At 33.5% G+C, this 17,810-nt stretch overlaps 1 protein-coding gene across 1 annotated transcript; it reads right to left on the minus strand.

Annotated features, from left to right (window-relative positions):
• Positions 1 to 1,030: 1,030 nt before the first annotated feature.
• Positions 1,031 to 17,547, minus strand: LOC126966483 (serine/threonine-protein kinase fused). The gene is made up of 11 exons (XM_050810560.1): positions 17,191 to 17,547; positions 16,844 to 17,103; positions 14,267 to 14,435; positions 13,716 to 13,871; positions 12,220 to 12,407; positions 9,787 to 10,601; positions 8,433 to 8,539; positions 6,692 to 6,832; positions 6,171 to 6,265; positions 3,501 to 3,634; positions 1,031 to 2,487 (listed from the first exon to the last, which is right to left on the minus strand). Exons 1-11 carry the CDS (start codon positions 17,299 to 17,301, stop codon positions 2,135 to 2,137), a joined length of 2,529 nt encoding a protein of 842 aa, XP_050666517.1. The 5' UTR covers positions 17,302 to 17,547; the 3' UTR covers positions 1,031 to 2,134.
• Positions 17,548 to 17,810: the final 263 nt, after the last annotated feature.

Below are 17,810 nucleotides of genomic sequence, written 5' to 3' on the forward strand. Positions count from 1 at the left end.
CAATTGGGGATATTTCCCCTGCGTCATTTAATTTAAAGTTTCACTCGTCAGCTCTCGTAGAAATCAATGGATTGCGTATATTATATTTTAGTGCGACAATTAGATAAAATATAGGATGTTACAGTACAGATGGAGAGCTTCTTAAAAGTATTTAATTCAACCCATAGAACAACATATAACAGAGTGAAGTGGTGTCTATGACGTAAAAGGGGGTCGGGTGCGAACAACGGGGTCAGTACATCTATGGCTCGAAGAGAAGAAGAGCTTGCGACACAAGGTCCAAAGATACTTGGAAAGTCACAAAAGAAAACATGTTATTATTTTCAAACATGTGTGTGTTCTGAGTAACGAGGACAATTGCAATGCCGCTCAAATCAATCAAGAATTCTAAGAGCCACAGCATTGTAATAGTCTTAGATTATTTAATACGTCTAGATAGACTGTGACAGCTCAGGAAAAAATTTAAGTTGACTGCAAAACTCTAAACAATACGTTATGTTTTTAAAGTGATAACCTTCTAGGATTAATACACAAATAAAATTTGAAAAACAAAATTTTATGAACGATGCGGGATTCGAACCTACGAACTCCGGCGTTCCGTGCCGCTGCTGTAACCAACTGAGCTAACCGTTCGAGTACCGCCTCGTTATAAAATTCTGTTTGATTTTTTCAACCCTCAGGTTGTGGCTATTTTGAGCAAGCACGCTACACAAGTACTAACACATTGACATACAAATCGCGAGTGTAAAGTGTAGCTTGTCACGCACACTAGATTAATAAACCTGGCCTGTTTTCATCGGTTGTCTAACAGAAAGATACTATCCCGACCTTAGATAATAAGTTATAACTTAAGTTATTAACTATTTGCAGAGCGTATCACTTTCTTCTTTTCACTATCTTTTATGCTCGTCTGATCACATATTTCCTTAAAAAACATGGACATTAAAAAAAGATCCCTGTCTTGTCTTTTATTCGAATATACCTCAATGTTGACTGACTAAGAACAATACAAGAATTAAATGAAACAATGTTTTATAATATGTGTAAAAATATAATCATTTCAAGGGAACATGGCACTTATTTCACTAAATTATGTTATATAAAATTAGTTCAATGATTCTTAATAATTTGTAATTTTTAAAGTGATAACCCTCACTTCTGGGAGTAATTACGCAAATTAAATTTAAAAACAAAATTTATGAACGATGCGGGACCCGCGACCTCTCGCGGTACGTTCCTCAGAGCGCTTTTCCACTGAGGCCACAACCTGAGAGTTGAACGAAGACCTATCAAGATTTATGAACTTTACGTCACTCGATTTGCTCAGTGGAAGAGCACTCGCACGGAACGCGAGAGGTCGCGGGTCTTTTCCCGCAATTTAATCTGTGTGAATTATTCTTATAACTTAAATTACTATAAAATATATGAATTAAGCGCTTCACAATCACGATCTGAGTGCGATGATATCTAATTAAAGACCATTTTAAAATACATTGTACAGGTGGATGTTAATTTATAAGCCATCTTATTATGAATTTATTTTAAATAGAATAACTTAAGCTATAGGTATCGATTAGCTACTAACGGTGAGTCCCGAATAGGAATAAAATAAAAACAATTTAAAAAAAGTTAAGTATTTAATTATTATAGCAACAATTTATGTGCATTTAGCTAAGTAAATAGCTATTATTTTTATGATACGAAACTTCAATTTAATTTAGGTATATTATGTACAATGTATAATACCTATGACGGCAGAACGATTACTCGATGAATTCATTACTAAATTTTTTACTAAATCAATTTGTTAATAACAACTGCAATTTTAAACATCTAAAACAAACTTTACTTTTTTCTAGACTTCGCGTTATTCCGCATCGAATGAGCCATCCTTCATATTTTTAGGAGCTTTATCAAGTTTACACGTTTTGAATTTGTCACTACCCTTTGTAAGCAAGCTGTTTTTTTTATGATAATAAGGGACGAGACGAGCAGGATGTTTAACTGATGGTAATTGATACGCCCTCTAACAATACAGTGCCACACAAGATTCTTGAAAAACCCTAAATTCCTGAGCGGCACTACAATTGCGCTCGTCACCTTGAGACATAAGATCTTAAGTCTCGTATCTTAATCAATTGACGTAAAATGGCATACTGTTTAGTTCTTTACTCGCAAGCCGGGCGGCTCTATTCAAAGTGACGTTGCAATGCGTGTGTAACGCTTCTAGAATACTGCTGTCTCTCTTGCTCCATCTTGACTCCATCGCCGCAGAAAACGCAGTACACGAATACGTACATAAGAGACTTATTAGTATACAGACTCTCATTTTGAGAGCGTCACTAGTTTGTTCTAGAAGTTTCATGAAGTGGAACTGTTTGTCATCAAACAATATTCTTTCCACAACATCGGAATGTTCAGGCAGATCTTGCAATATGGTTATGAGCAGGCCAACAATGTTCAGCACTATCCGAGGCGTTGTAGAATCTGTGAATGATTTTTTCAAAAGTTTAGTGATTGCAGACGCTCTTACGGCCGTTTTCAATTACCGATCTATCCTTAGTTTAACTTACTAGAGGTAGACTAATCTATCCTTTTACGGTTACTTACATTTCAATAATGACAAATAATATCAACAGATAGCATTGGACTATAATTAATAATATAACGATATTGGACATAACTATGGATTGATAAGATCTTGTCATTTAACGGTGATAGCAATCTAGATAGTAACTAAAGATACGTTTCTGAAAACTGCTGTTAAACGACAGTTAAAGTTGTATAAATAATACTAAGCAAAAAGACATGATAATGCGGTATCATAATCAACAAATTGATTATGACAATAACTGTTAGGATTTAATATCGGGCAGCTTATCAATTGATTGGTTTGACCAAATGGCTGCAACATAATATTGACACACTCTTACACAAATTATCTTGCCCCAAACTAGGCATAGTCTGTACTATGCATATTAATACAATATACTTACTGAAACATAAATAAATACATATAAACATCCATGACTCGGAAACAAACATTCATATTCATCATATAAATGATTGCACCTACCGGGATTCGAACCCAGGACTTCTAGCTCAATAGGCAGGGTCACTAACCATAGGGGTCGTCAAATAATATGTATAATAATGATGATTTAAGTTGGAGTGAACCAGTGGGAGGCTAGATTATGGGTATATGGGTACCACAACGGCGCCTATTTCTGCCGTGAAGCAGTAATGAGTAAGCATTACTGTGTTTCGGTCTAAAGGGCGCCGTAGCTAGTGAAATTACTGGGCAAATGAGACTTGACAACTTATGTCTCAAGGTGACGAGCGCGGTTGTAGTGCCGCTCAGAATTTTTGGGTTTTTCAATAATCCTGAGCGGCACTGCATTGTAAAGGGCAGGGCGTATCAATAACCATCAGCTGAACGTCCTGCTCGTCTCGCCTCTTATTTTCACAAACCAATGAGTAACGTGTAATGCCACACTCACACATAGACAGCAGCCTCGTGAAGGTGCCGCACGCGCGGTGCGTCGCCAGCGACGTCGCCAGCTGCCGCACCGCGCGGCACGACCGTACGCACAACCACGCGGACACCTCCACCATGCGGCTCACTCCCTGGAGGCTGCCAGGGAATAATATATCACATATATATAGTAGGTTACCTACGCAATACACTTACATACACAATACACAAACTACAGGTACACATACAAACACAGACAGTCGACAGACGGACGTAGGGGCGGTCGATCATTGTGTGACGGTCCGACTGTCGCTGTCTTACATACTAATACATACACAAATATAAGCAAGTAATACATAAACATACATACACGTGTAAATTAGATATATCCTATTAGTTTTTAATCAAGCTATTCCCCATTCGGTCCAGTATTTTACTAATAATTTTAAGTCACGAGTGTGACTCTTCGCGGCCGTAAACCGTGTTTTAGGCCCACTTGGCCGCGTCCGTTTTCGCCGAAATGCTATCTTAGCTATTTGCATAAGGGAGGTTTTAGACGGTATATATAGTATGGAACAAACTTCTATGAAATAAATGTAGGTACATACTTGTTAGCATATTTGCTGACGATATACCAAAAATTAACGAAATCCGTTTTGGTTTTGTCAAAATGTAGACTTTTCATTTTGCACAAATTTATACGTACTGTGAGTATTAGTTAACTGGGTCAAGGGTTCAATGAACTTGAATATTTCAATAGTGTCATAAGACGGCCTTGCCGCCAGTGGCGGTTTTCTTTGGCAGCGTACACGTGCCGGCGGTGTCTCTTTGTCGGTCGCGGGCGGTGCGATTCAAAGCAAGCTCGAAATTCGTACGGGCGGGGTAGTGTAAAGATATCTTCTACCGATAATTAGCTTTCTTTAAAGGGAGTTGTAATCGATACACAATAAATTATTTAAGTTTATTTTAAAATTGTTCTGTAATGATTGTTGTAAAAATACACTACACCCTAGGTATTTAAAACTAAACAGCTTCGTGATTTTGTTTTTATAAATTATAAAGGAGTTGAGAGATAATTATTGTGAATAGGGAAGAACTTAACAATAACGATTTATTACGTAACAACGTAATTCGAAAGGAACCTATAAAAAATCGTACCAACTTACCTATTTGCTGCTCAAGAAATAACTCAGAAAACAGTGGTTTTGTAAGTTGAACTTACGAAAATAATTCCTTTTTTTTCAAAATTTACCCATTCATTAATTTATTAATAATTGTTATAGTTTGTAGGCTAGTTTATCTTGTTGGTGTATGTGTAGAAAAGTATCGATAAAATAGAATTGTAGGGTAGGTGTGCCTTACATCTTACGTAATACAAAGCAATCTAATTGTTAAAAATCGTACCAACTTGCCCGTTTGATACTCAGGATTTTTTATGGAGAAATGAGAATTGCTTTAGAAATTTGTACATACTTTTTTTGACATTATTCATTCCACAGCCTGCTAGGTTGTACGTGGGAGAAAGTTCTTTGAAAACTAATAAAAAAAATTTATCTAATAAATAATTTGTTAAAATTATTAAGATATTCGAAAAACACAAAAAAACTAGCCATGTTTAGGTATTTGGTGATGGTTGCTAAATAAGTATAAAAAAGTATCGATAAACTATAATTGTGAGGAACCCTATTAAGGAATTATTTTTTTCGTTATTTTAAGTGAGCACTGAGCACCACTTTAGTTTATCGCGAGTCTTCTGGGCAAATAGATTAATTTGTATTTCGCAGTGATTCCATACTTTTTGCGCGATTGCCTCAAACGATTGACTATGAAAAACTAATTGTACTTATTAATTGAAGTTTTAGCTAACTAGCGTAGTAAATAAAAAGTAATTGTATTTAATAATTTAACTTTTAGCTAGTAAAATTAATAAATGCAATTAGTGAAATAGACACTTATTAACTAGGTACTTGACTTTGTGTATGTGTAAATTGTGTTTTTAAGTTAGTTGTTATTATTATTATTACTGTGAATTTGACATTTATTTTTAGGGACAACATTGTACGGTGATGTAACTTGTGTATTTATCAAGAATGTGGTGGACATTTAGAAAATTTGAAAATTTACTTTTCCATTATTATTCTAATGCACAATATTCAATTTAAAGTTCAGTTCAGATAGGTATCCCGAAATATAAAAGTGTTCGTATAAATGAACATAGTGAATTTAAATTACGTCGCAAATTATCAAACGAATCAAAGGTAAAGCCGACAACTTGCCGCCTTCGCACATCGTTCCGGGGTCAAGGTAAGTTGTCTATATAGACTGTAAAATTTTACTACATTTATTTGAATATTTATTTTGTTTGAAAATTTCACTTTTTCAATTTAAAGTTTTTAATTATATAATTAATTTTGCGATAGTTCTGTGGACTAGTATAACTTATATTTTTATTTATTTCATAGGTATGCAGACAATACTGTATATATTGTTTTGACTACCCAAAAATATTGAATTACCAGCGGATCCAAACGTCACAATATTTTTGGAAAATCTGATTATACATATCGACGGTGAGATGCGAATTATTATTAATAAAAATATAATTCATGATCATCATTTCAGCTGAAACACGTCCACTGCTGGACAAAGGCCTTCCCCAAAGATCCTTACAATCATAAAGAAATATATTATTTACCTTTCCTTGTCAATGTCATCAATATTCTTAATATTCTTCATGATTGTGTTGATTGCTGCGACGAAGTTGTAAACAACTTTCGCTTCGAGATAGACCTGAAAAGTAAAACGTTAAATTAATATAAACTATTTATTAATGATCAAAACTGTTATAATAATATAGCAGAGTTTGTACAGGCTATATAATAATAAGGTTGTGTTGTGTACTTTCCCTTCGCTAAGAAATGAAAACTTCGTGATTTTTGAAGCCTCCATCCACTATCCATATCATAGCTGGTCACATTTGTGAGAACCCAGTGTGATATCACATAATTTTCATTTTAAAAATGTTTCATAAGTTAAAATTCACAAACAGCACAACTAAGAAAATAATATTGCTTCAAAATTTGACAACAAAACAAGTGGGTAAAAATATTGAATGACAGTTGTGCGGTGGCAAATATTATAAAAATCGAATAATAAATTTATTTGGAAAAAAAATATTGTAAATTTTAATAAATAATCATTATTATAATTTCATACATCCTGTATACACAGCAACGTGTGTCTTGGAAGCGAGTGCGAGAGGGACGGCAAAGCGAGCAGAGCGGCAACAGCGCCGCACACCCTGGCGCCCTTCGCACCGCGAGCAGCACTTTCCACAACTCCTACCACCATACTAACCTGGTGAAACATTAAACGTCATTAATAGATATCAACGGATTGGCATAAGACTCAGCTAAGGCCGATTTACGATTACCCGAAAATTAACAGTAGATGGTAAGGAACAATAAAATACAACTATTATTTCAAAAACACCTATTATAATCAGGGACGAGTAAAAAATAAGGACTCCGTGTCACCTTACATAACAGTGAGTCCTTAAATACATAGCCCCACGCATACAATTACACTAATACAAGCCGACCGGTCGCCACTATGAGATTTGCCATCGTCTATGACAGATCAAATATTTAAAATAGATAAAAGTATTTGTGGATATATGATTATCTATGGGAGAAAAAATTGTGTAACTGGTATACCCCGTAATCGCACAAACACTAGCATAAAGGTGCTTCACTTGCTAATATCACGCCGCGGAGTCCATCTTTTTTTACAACTCCGTGATTATAATATACTTTCTTGAGATTGAACATAGAGTAACATATCAAAGACTTAATATAGATTTATTTATGATAATATTATATAGACTATATTATTATTTTTTATATGTAGGATCAATATTATTTGGTGGTGACATAGTCTACAATAGGGCAATAGCGGTACATTTGAAATTACTAAATTATTCACCAAGAGAATGGAGGGGACGAATTTGGTGATTTCTTTCTTCCAGGGGCAATTTGTGGGCACTGAGACGAAGGTGATATTGCATTTGAATTAGCGGGCAACGAAGTACATTTTTTTTTAAAAGTGAAATTGGTGAATCTTCTTTACCACTCCTTTTTGTTATTGAGTAATGTGCCGCGTTGTAAAAGCCCTTAATGACAAGGTGCCATACAAGGCCAACTCATATAATTTGAATGTCTTAATAGAAATATTCTTACCAGAACTTATATGGTTCGATATGACGAAAATTGATGAATATGTCGTTGCATTTATTAATATTTTGAAATCAAAACTGATAAGTTCAAGCATTAATTCAACTTTCTATTCTTAATTATAGAATGCATTCACTATACATTATGTGTGGCATATACTTTATTGGCCATTTGTTTAAACTTACACCAAAATTTATGGACGCTGTGAAGATTTGAAAAACTCAATTTCCTTATATGCAATTATAGGGGTTGAGCGGGTTTTTTTATGAAAAAAAGGGACGAGACGAGCAGGACGTTCAGCTGATAATAATTGATACGCCCTACCCATTACTATGCAGTGCCGCTCAGGATTCTTGAAGAACACAAACATTTAAGTTAAGTTAAGTTAAGTCTCATTTGCCCAGTAATTTCACTAGCTACGGCGCCCTTCAGGCCCAAAACACATTAATGTTTACACATTAGTGCATTACGGCAGAAATAGGCACCGCTGTGGTACCCATAATCTAGCCGGCTTCCTGTGTAAAGGAGCCTCTTACTGGTAAAAGGTTATCAGTTGTAAAGTAGATCCTGTAGATAGCGCCATAACCCGAGAGTTGAACAATCATACCCATACTTACGAATCATGTGTTATTTACGTTGGCTTATAATATTGACATTATCATTGCATACATAATTTTACTTTGAAATTTATTTAACTTGGATAAAATGAAACAAGTAATAAATACCATATTCGGCTGCGTAAGAGATTCAACGTCACCGTCTATAACTTCAGTTATATTAGAGTTAAGAAATGCTGCCCATTCCTCAAGCTCTATTGACGATGGCTCTTTCACTGCAAATAAAAACTTCATTGAATACTTTGTTTATTAAATTATCACCTAGGGGAAGCACGTGTTCACGTCTATTTTTGCTGCTATCACTCTGTTTTGAAATACTTTTCCCCAAACTAATACGAGTTAGAGCCCATCTAGACTTCAATACTCAGGGACCTTGAATTCATTTAATTCGAGGAGATAGAATGTACGTGCCGTGTAATATGTTAGATAGGGTTAGAAGTACTTTCATAGGACTTGATATTCAATTTTAAACTAAAATACAAGACAATATACCAGGACTCACTGAGCACAAGTTTAAGAAGGCTGGTGAAACTACCCAGTAGTTTGAAATAAGACTTAACATCTTGTCTCAAGGTGACGAGCGCAATAATTGTAGGGCCGCTCAGAATTCTTGGATTTTTCAAGAATCCTGAGTGGCACTGCATCAGCTGAACGTTCTTCTCATCTCGTCCCTTATTATACGCGGCAAGCACTTTGAAATATGTACCTACTAAGCACACATTTGCTTTTTAAATATATTTTATTCTTTTGAAGAAGTAAGTCGGAAAGGTTCCACAAAGCGACTGTGCTAGGCAAGAATCAAGGAATTCAAACGCAAGAATCTTAGAACGCACGGTTGTAGAATGCCTAGAAATTTAGAAATACATCTCTATGCAACAGGAATGAATCGAGCCGAACGTAAATGACTTGATCGTCGATGATTCGACACGACCGAACTAAAGAGCCAGTGACATCAGCGGCGGCTTGGAAGTTTCACTTTATATAAAAATATTTTTCAGTCAAAATATGATTTCTACTTACACCTTCTTGAAAATATCCTCCATATTGATGCCAACTGCGCCGAAACCGACTTATTTATTACGTATAATTATGCTGGCAGAAATGTTGTATGAAAATCAAAATATATAAATAATCAAACTATATGTTTAAAATTATAGCAGTTAGTGTGATGTTAGTAAGGTGAACGTTTTAGTTGTACGAAAATTAGTAATAATAAAAATAAAAAACCCCCTGAAAACGTGAACTGTCAAAGTCTCGAAACGCCGAGTTAACTAAAATAATAATATAAATGTAACTTTTACGCAAAAATCTAAAGTAAAATTCTTAGATAATCGTCCAGACATATAAATGATCTAAGGAAAAAACACAGTTACAATTATACGAGTTTTAATCCTCCAAAAAGTGTTTTATTTAAATGTGTAACACTCGCGTAAATTAAAAAAAAATCAATAAAATAATATACCTTCATCTTTTTCTTCAATTTTCATAACATCATTATCAGCTACTTCATTATCATTTGTAATCTCTTCAATTACTTCACATTTTTCAATATCCTTGTCTTGGTCCTCCTTAGAATATTTTAATACTTCTGTTTCTAAGATATTCGTTGTTTCTATTGTAGGCTCACTAATACGTCTCCCTGTGTCAGTCTTATTTTTGTCTAAGCTTCTACTAAAATGAAATGATCTTTTAATACTCCTAGTCAATCGGTTTCCAGCACTTCCAAATCTTAATTTATCCTTGGAAAACTGCAGCAGTTTTTGTTTGTATGAAGGTGGAACACTTTTACTCAGTCCTGCACTAACATCATCATTACATTTAGATGTGCTTTTTGGATTTTCTAAGCTATGTGATGCAGTACTTCCAGATTTTGGTTTTTGTTTCACATCTTCAACCTCTTCGTTAGGTGCAGGCTTCTTGTCCTCAGCTAGTTTTATGTCTTTATCGTGCTTTTCTTCATCAATCTTATGCATTTTTAAATGTTGAGAGTTGACAACCTTTAATTGTGCCATATTTCTCTCGAGATTGCACACAACCAGATTAGAATTATTCATGATTTTGAACTCATGTCGGAGTAATTTTGCATTTGCTGCTGTTATCGGCTGCATTTGATCTTCGTCATCGGTTTTGAGGCTATCACGGACACTGAAAGCGCTTGTAGCTCGTACACTATCATCATCCGACATGGGCACACATTCCATTGCTTGCATTACACCTCGCATATTTCTCAAGTCATGCTCTCTTGATTCTAATTTCTGTTCAGCTCCTGATTTGACCCTTAAAATTTTGATTTATGATTAATTAATTTAATTTGTTTTGGTTTGTAGGTCTTCGTTTACTTAGCTAAAGCTAGCATTATTTTTTTTATCTTATTACCGACAAACTAAATAGTTCTATGTTTTTTTCATATTAATTTGTTAATAAAAATTTATAAGCGCTTAAATACTGCATTTTTAAAAGAAATACATAGATACTTTAGAAACATTTTTCTAGACGGTATTCAGGCTTGAATTTTGTTGAATTTAGAAAGAAACAAGTTGTTGAACTCGTTTTCTAGAAAAATAGCTTACCACAATAGAACATTATTTTGAAATTTAGACTGAAACTGTGATAATGTATATGTTATATTAAATAACTATTGTGGATGGGGTTTATCAGTTATAATTATTAAGTAGGTATATATAATATAAATAGATATAAATATATATATATAATAGATATAAATATATCTACTTGTATAAATAAAAATGATAAGAGGTTTTCATTTGTGCGCTCATCACGGATAAACTACTGGATAGATTTCAAATAAGTGTTCTAAGGTTTTATTCCTTAAACATTTTAAAATTATGTATTACGATATCTTTATTTCATTAAAGTTTACTCAGATTTGTTTGTACGCAGACGAAGTCGCGGATATTAGAAGTAATAGTGTATATACATATACACTGACACTCCCCAAAAAATATTTATATTATTTTTCATGCATTTAGTATCAAATGAGATTTTGTTTGTGTAAAAGTGAGTTCAGCAAATTATTAAATATTTTTATTTATATAATATACTAGCTGACCCGACAGACTTTGTTCTGTTCATAATAAAAAAAACTCTTGCGGGTGGAATTTCGTAAAATCCGTTCTTAGCTGACCTCTACTCGGTGAAAAGAATATTCCTACCAAATCTCAAGTCTTTAGCTCTAATGGTTCCAGAGATATCGTGATGAGTGACTATATACGTGATAATCTCTGATATATATATATTATTATTCTCTTTATTACGATTTCATCTTATTTTCTACGTTTATATATATAACATATTTATAAAAAACAATATTACAAACATAAATATAAAAAATAGAGTCCCGCCGGCGCGGCGTTGGTTCACGACAATCCCGCCGGTGGTTAGGGCGACAGACTGAGGAACTTCCGCACGATGCGTGCCGTTCCCAAAACAACTGCTTTCTGTAACTGACCCTTTATCCAGTTATTAAGTGAGAGCCTCTTGAGATGATGGTCGAGGCTCTTTGCTATAAGACCGTTAACGGAAACGACTATTGGGACAATTATTGTTGAATCAACATGTCAGTAACCTCGTGTGCTAAGTCTAGGTACTTCGACAATTTGTCCATTTCAGCTTACAAAAGGTTATCATCACACGGAACGGTGATATCAACAATAAATGCCCGACGCTCTAACCGACCAACACAATATCAGGCTTATTAGCAATGATAGTTCTGTCCGTGATGATAGATCGGTCCCAGAAGAGCTTGGCACGGCTGTTTTCCAGAACTGGCTCCGGAGTAGACTTATAATATGGTACTTATTATTATCCAAAATGTAATAACATGCATAAAGCTTCAATATCATGCAGGGTGATTTAAAATTCAACTACAACCTACTTTACATTTTTGCTCATTTTTTCAGTCTGCAACATTTTAGCTTCTTGTTGGCTATGAGACAGTGGCTTTGTAAATGGTGAATCACTCTGAACATCTTCAGGCAGGATGAGTATGTGGCCAGATACGAAAGGATGTTCTAGTATTTCTTGCCAACTCATTCTCTTAACTGGATCCTTATGTAACAATCCCTAGCAAATTGGTAATATTTTAATAAAATTTTATTTAATGTAGAAACTTTTGAGTAATTTAGAATCATTATAATTTCATGCACCTGTACAATTTAATTGTAATTATAAACTCTTGTACTCATAAATTTAACATTTTATGTAAACAAAGGTGAATTATAATTAAGTATTGAAAATGTATAGTATGAAATAATTATCCAAAACTATATAGCATAAATGTAACACTAAATAAGTAAGGATACCAAATCAATTTTTTTTGTCACATACTCTATGTGAACATTTATTAAGTCAAATACAGGAATGTGCTAATGACATAACTCTGGGCACTTTAGATCTGAGCATAATTTTAAATAATACAGGTTTAATCCAATTTTATAGTATTAAATCATGAAAAGTATAAGTTAATATTTTGCATGTTAAGGCATCAGAATTTTATTATTTGAATAAGCATTGGAAAGAGTACTTGATATTAAGAAGTTAGATCTTTCCATAACTGTTACACTATGTCCTGAACTGTTAAGCATCACAAAACAAACTTTAGTATAATACACTGTCAGTTGTGATATGACCCTGACCATGTAATTGTTTTCAACACCATTAAATTTACAAATTAATTGAAAGTAGTCATGTGAGGTAAAAATTGGCAACAAAACGGCGATGTTAAATATGGCGGCCTAATTAACTATATCAATCAAAGTCAAAATAATCAAAGCTCAGTCATAATTTTTTATGTAACTTTGTAGTAGGTAAGTTTTTGAAAGCATAAATAACTTAGGAAGCTCAAATTACAGAAATAAATGTTTTATTTTACTTATCTCTATAACAATTATTCATTAATATTCTGTTTGGCAATTTTATATAAACCGTACAAGAAACTTGATCTAGTGCTACTATTAATTTTTTCTCATCTAACGCAACCATAATGCCAATTTTTTTCCAAAAAAAAACTACTTTTTGATGAAGATTGTAATATGCTAACAGTAAGAAAATTTATTTTAGTATTCATTCAAGTAAGTTTATTATTTTCCGACGACATTTTGACAAACTAAAATCTAACTGTTACTCGTAAATCATAATGAAAAATATTAATAAACACGTCCCGCGGGTCACATAAGAGAGTGAAACGGGCAGAAGGCATTTAATTTGCTAGCAACCGTGCCGCCGAATATCGTTCGCTATTCGCGCCGTTTACGCCGATTTTTCTGGCCAGGCAGCGTCAAGTCTTGATCGACGGTGGCAGTCATCGGCGTGGCACACACCTCTAGTTGATAGAAAAAAAAAACATTTTAACTATGCAAATGTACTACAAACCTGCAAAAAAGAACGAGCATCTGCACTGATAAAGCTTGGCCATTGCACAGGTTTATTCTTGATCATACGAACCAACTGCCAAATTGACATTGTACAAAATGGGGGCTGTCCTGCCATCAACTCGTATACAATACATCCTAGAGACCAGAGGTCTGCCTGAAATATAACAAAATTAACATTATTTTTAAATATATCATTTAATTTTAATACACATGTCAAGTGTGAGTCTGACTTATACAATTTTTTTTATGAAAATAAGGTACGAGACAAGCAGGACGTTCAGCTGATAATTTAACTGAAGTAATTGATACACAATGCCCATTACAATGCAGTGCCGCTCAAGATATTTGAAAACCCCAAAAATTCTGGGCGGAACCACAACTGCGCTCGTCACCTTGAGACATAAGTTATCAAATCTCATTTGCCCAGTAATCTCACTAGCTATGGCTCCCTTCGGACCGAAACACAGTAATACTTAGACCCATAATCTAATCCGGCTTCCAATTAGAAAGGTAACTAGAAGCAATTAATATTCCCAACATAATATTTACCTGATGATCATAAGGTTTTTCATCAATCAGCTCTGGTGCCATATAAAGTGGTGTTCCTTTAATTGATGTGAGGATATGTGTGCCATTTGTCATAGTACGCGCCAAGCCAAAATCACATAGCTTCGCACACCCAGTACTGTCTAATAATACATTCTGTGGCTTCAGATCCCTGGAAATTGTGTGATAAAAATTTATTTGTGATCATTTAAAACATCAAAGTGTAAAAAATATAACTAAAACTTGCTCCTATATTACAATGTTGTGGAATATATTCAAAACAATTGGTAAAGTTTAACTTTAGGAGATTTATGATTTTGAATTACATCCAAGTACCTACATAAGCTGATCTAACTAACATTGTTCTGTTCATAATAAAAAGAGTTTTATTAATTTTTCAAAAGCCATTGTGCAATTCTCAAATAAATTTATTAATTATTACAATTAAATCTAAGCATAATTTTGAAGCCTCTTTTATTTATAACTGGTAAAAATATGAAAACAAAATAAATAAGAAGGATAACAATAATTTTGTTGCTCCTGTATTACACAGCAAAACTATCAAATTATGTCCAATTTAATCATGTAGAAATTTTCATACAAAAATAATACGAAGTGACTATTTGTACGGGTACTGGATGAATAAATTATATTTATTCGTACATTTATTCATTTTTGTTTTAATTAAAACGTAAAACTTTTTCAACATTTTTGTGAATTTTTATTTACTTATTTCATGACCTAGCTAAGTCGGAAAGTGTTTTGTTTTTTAGTTATATGATTCCTTTTTTATGTATTAAAAAAATTATCATAACACATTTGTCTGATTTTTTAATTACCTATTCAAATGTATGATCTGTGTTTTATTTACGTGTTTACCCGTTCAGAGGTTGTAATTTTTTTTTCGTTATTTTCTTGAAAATTTTGTATTGTAATAAGATTAGTAGCACTATAAACATGGACCAAATCTCTATCACTATGATTTATAAAAATTGGTTAGGATAGGTTATGTTAGAACAGTTAAAACAACGCACGAGCCGAGCGTAGCGTGCCGCGGCTGCGGCCGGCGAGTGCCAGAACCAAATTGTAGGCGTTTCCCCCCATGGGGGAAGGTAGACTTTTATTTTGGTTTTTCGTGAAAACTGTGTATTACGATGTAATAAGAATGGTAGCACTATAATTGGAGACCAAAGCTCTATCAACTATAATTCATTAAAATTGGTTAGGTTAAGTTATGTTAGAACAGTTAAATTTTATTCAATGATGTCTTTTTTCTCTGTAATCCGATAATCGGACGACTAATTAAATTCATTCGTTCAGTTGCCGGACGAATAGCAACAGCCTAAAATAAAATTATTCATCCGACTTCTGTACGAATAATAATAAATTATTTGTCTAGTACCCATATCAATAGACTCAGCCAAAATAATATTCAAAATAATAATAAATATGAATCAAAAAACTATTTTATCTCTCAAGATGGACAAACTACACTCAGTGTATTTTCAATGTAATTGGTTTAGTTGTTTCAGAGTCAATCTCAAACATATACCATAACAAAATATTTTCAAATTTATTGTAACAAGTATAGTGAAGTGAGGGGCGGTGTTCGAGCAGTGGCTCTAGTGTAGCGGTGTGAAGTGTAAGGCGAGGAGAGGGATGTTGAGGGTATATAAATGTCGGGATTGAATCCAAAGAGGATGTAAATACTATGTTATAAGAGGCGGGACTGCCAAAGTAAAAATTTAAATTTAGTTTAGTATGAAACATACAGTCATTTGACATATGTTTGTAATTACAGTATCGCGATTGGCCACGAAGTATAATCCGGCTAGTTTGAAAGCATAGAGTTGCTTATAACGTAGTGGATTTTGGCTGTCACCTTTTTTTACAAGATTATAGCCATCATCTGTCAATCTGTCAATGACTGTATGTGTATATAATCGAGTGAATCACTTTTTTCTTAGAGTTTCGCAAGCCTGATAGAATCAATTACTCTGGAGTGTTAGTATTGTTAAATAATTACGAGAGTACATTTAGAAGTTCTAATTGTAAAACCTGCAATAAAAATTGTACTCTGTAAAATTTAAAAAGAATGTGTAAAGAACAATCACTACTAACACTACTAACGATTTTTAACACTTGAAAATTTGATTTTTATATATTCATTACTTATGTTATATATGTTCATTACTTGATCATATTCAGCACAATGAATTTTATAACTTTTCCTGTTATCACTATTGTTGTAACCAAAAACAAAAGTGAATGACTACCTTTTTCTTAACTCCATTATTTATGGTATTATCAAACATTAGCAACCAGACCGCTTGTTAGTAAGGAGAACATGTTTTACTGTCTATCATAATGATTAAACAAACCACTCCATTTTATTGCTTCAGTTTGTAAGAAGTGGATTCTTTAAGTCTTGTAATACCTACAATATTTGGGTATTTCAAGAATCCTGAGTAGCACTGCATTGTAATCTATATCAATTACTGTCAGCTGAATGTCCTGCTCGTCTTGTCCTTCATTAATATAAAAAAAAGTTTGATACTAAATAGTAAATAAAACAAATACCTATGAAGTACTCTGTGTGAATGTAAATAATACAGTGCAGATACCAAGTCCCATGTTATTTTCTTTACTTGCTCCTCTTCCAAGCACCCTTCTTTAGCAAGGATGCTATGTAATTCTTTTTCAGCATATTCTGTTACAATAACCAGTTCCGATTCTGTGTCAAAACTATCTGTCATTTGAATTATATTTGGATGCTTAAGTTGCCTCTGGATATCGCATTCTTGTCTTAAGTCTTTGAGATCCTTAGAAGATCTCCCTTTCTGGAATGCAATTGAATGGCGAGATAAAATTGTATATTTCATGAGAAATATGAAGTACTTTGTACTTAAGTACTTTGTAGCACTGACCTTTCTGATGACTTTTAAGGCTACAGTAGCATCTGTATCCTTATGCTTTGCTCTAAAAACTCTCCCAAATGATCCTTCCCCAATAAAGGACAAAATAATATAGTTTTCCATTTTTGTAATAGAAGTAGACAGGTAGTTTTAATACATTTCTTAAAGTTTTCGTGAATAATTTAAAATGTATGTAAGTGTACTAATATCACATTATAAATTTATAACATTTATTACATTACGGAGAAAAATAACAATAACAGTGGCCGAAGAATATAATATAAACAGTTCCAGTCAATGACGTTCTATACATATAGACCACAGAACACTTTTACTCTAACGAGATATAGACAATGCACCTCATACAAAATCAAAGCCGAAATATGGCACATGCCACAAATGACACCATAATATGCTTCGACTGCTACAAACTAGGTACATGTATAATGTATATTTTTTTTTTCTTCTTTTGGCAATAGCGTATACTTTTTGCCAATAACGTAAACTAAAAGATTTGGAAACTAAGTTAAAAAAGGTTACGGAACATGGGAAAGGATCAGATAAGTAGAAAGAGGATTGAAACGGATATTAAAAATTTTATAAATATACATATATACTTGCTACTTACACAA

The sequence above is a fragment of the Leptidea sinapis genome, chromosome 10 (assembly GCF_905404315.1).
Source record: "Leptidea sinapis chromosome 10, ilLepSina1.1, whole genome shotgun sequence".
NCBI classification, from domain to species: domain Eukaryota; kingdom Metazoa; phylum Arthropoda; class Insecta; order Lepidoptera; family Pieridae; genus Leptidea; species Leptidea sinapis.

Coding starts and splice junctions, on each gene's coding strand:
- LOC126966483 (XM_050810560.1), bottom strand. CDS start 17,301: ATGGAAAACTATATTATTTTGTCCTTTATTGGGGAAGGATCATTTGGG. Junction 13,872..14,266: donor AAAAACCTTATGATCATCAG/GTAAATATTATG, acceptor GTTATATTTCAG/GCAGACCTCTGGTCTCTAGG. Junction 3,635..6,170: donor GATGACATTGACAAGGAAAG/GTAAATAATATA, acceptor ATTCCCTGGCAG/CCTCCAGGGAGTGAGCCGCA.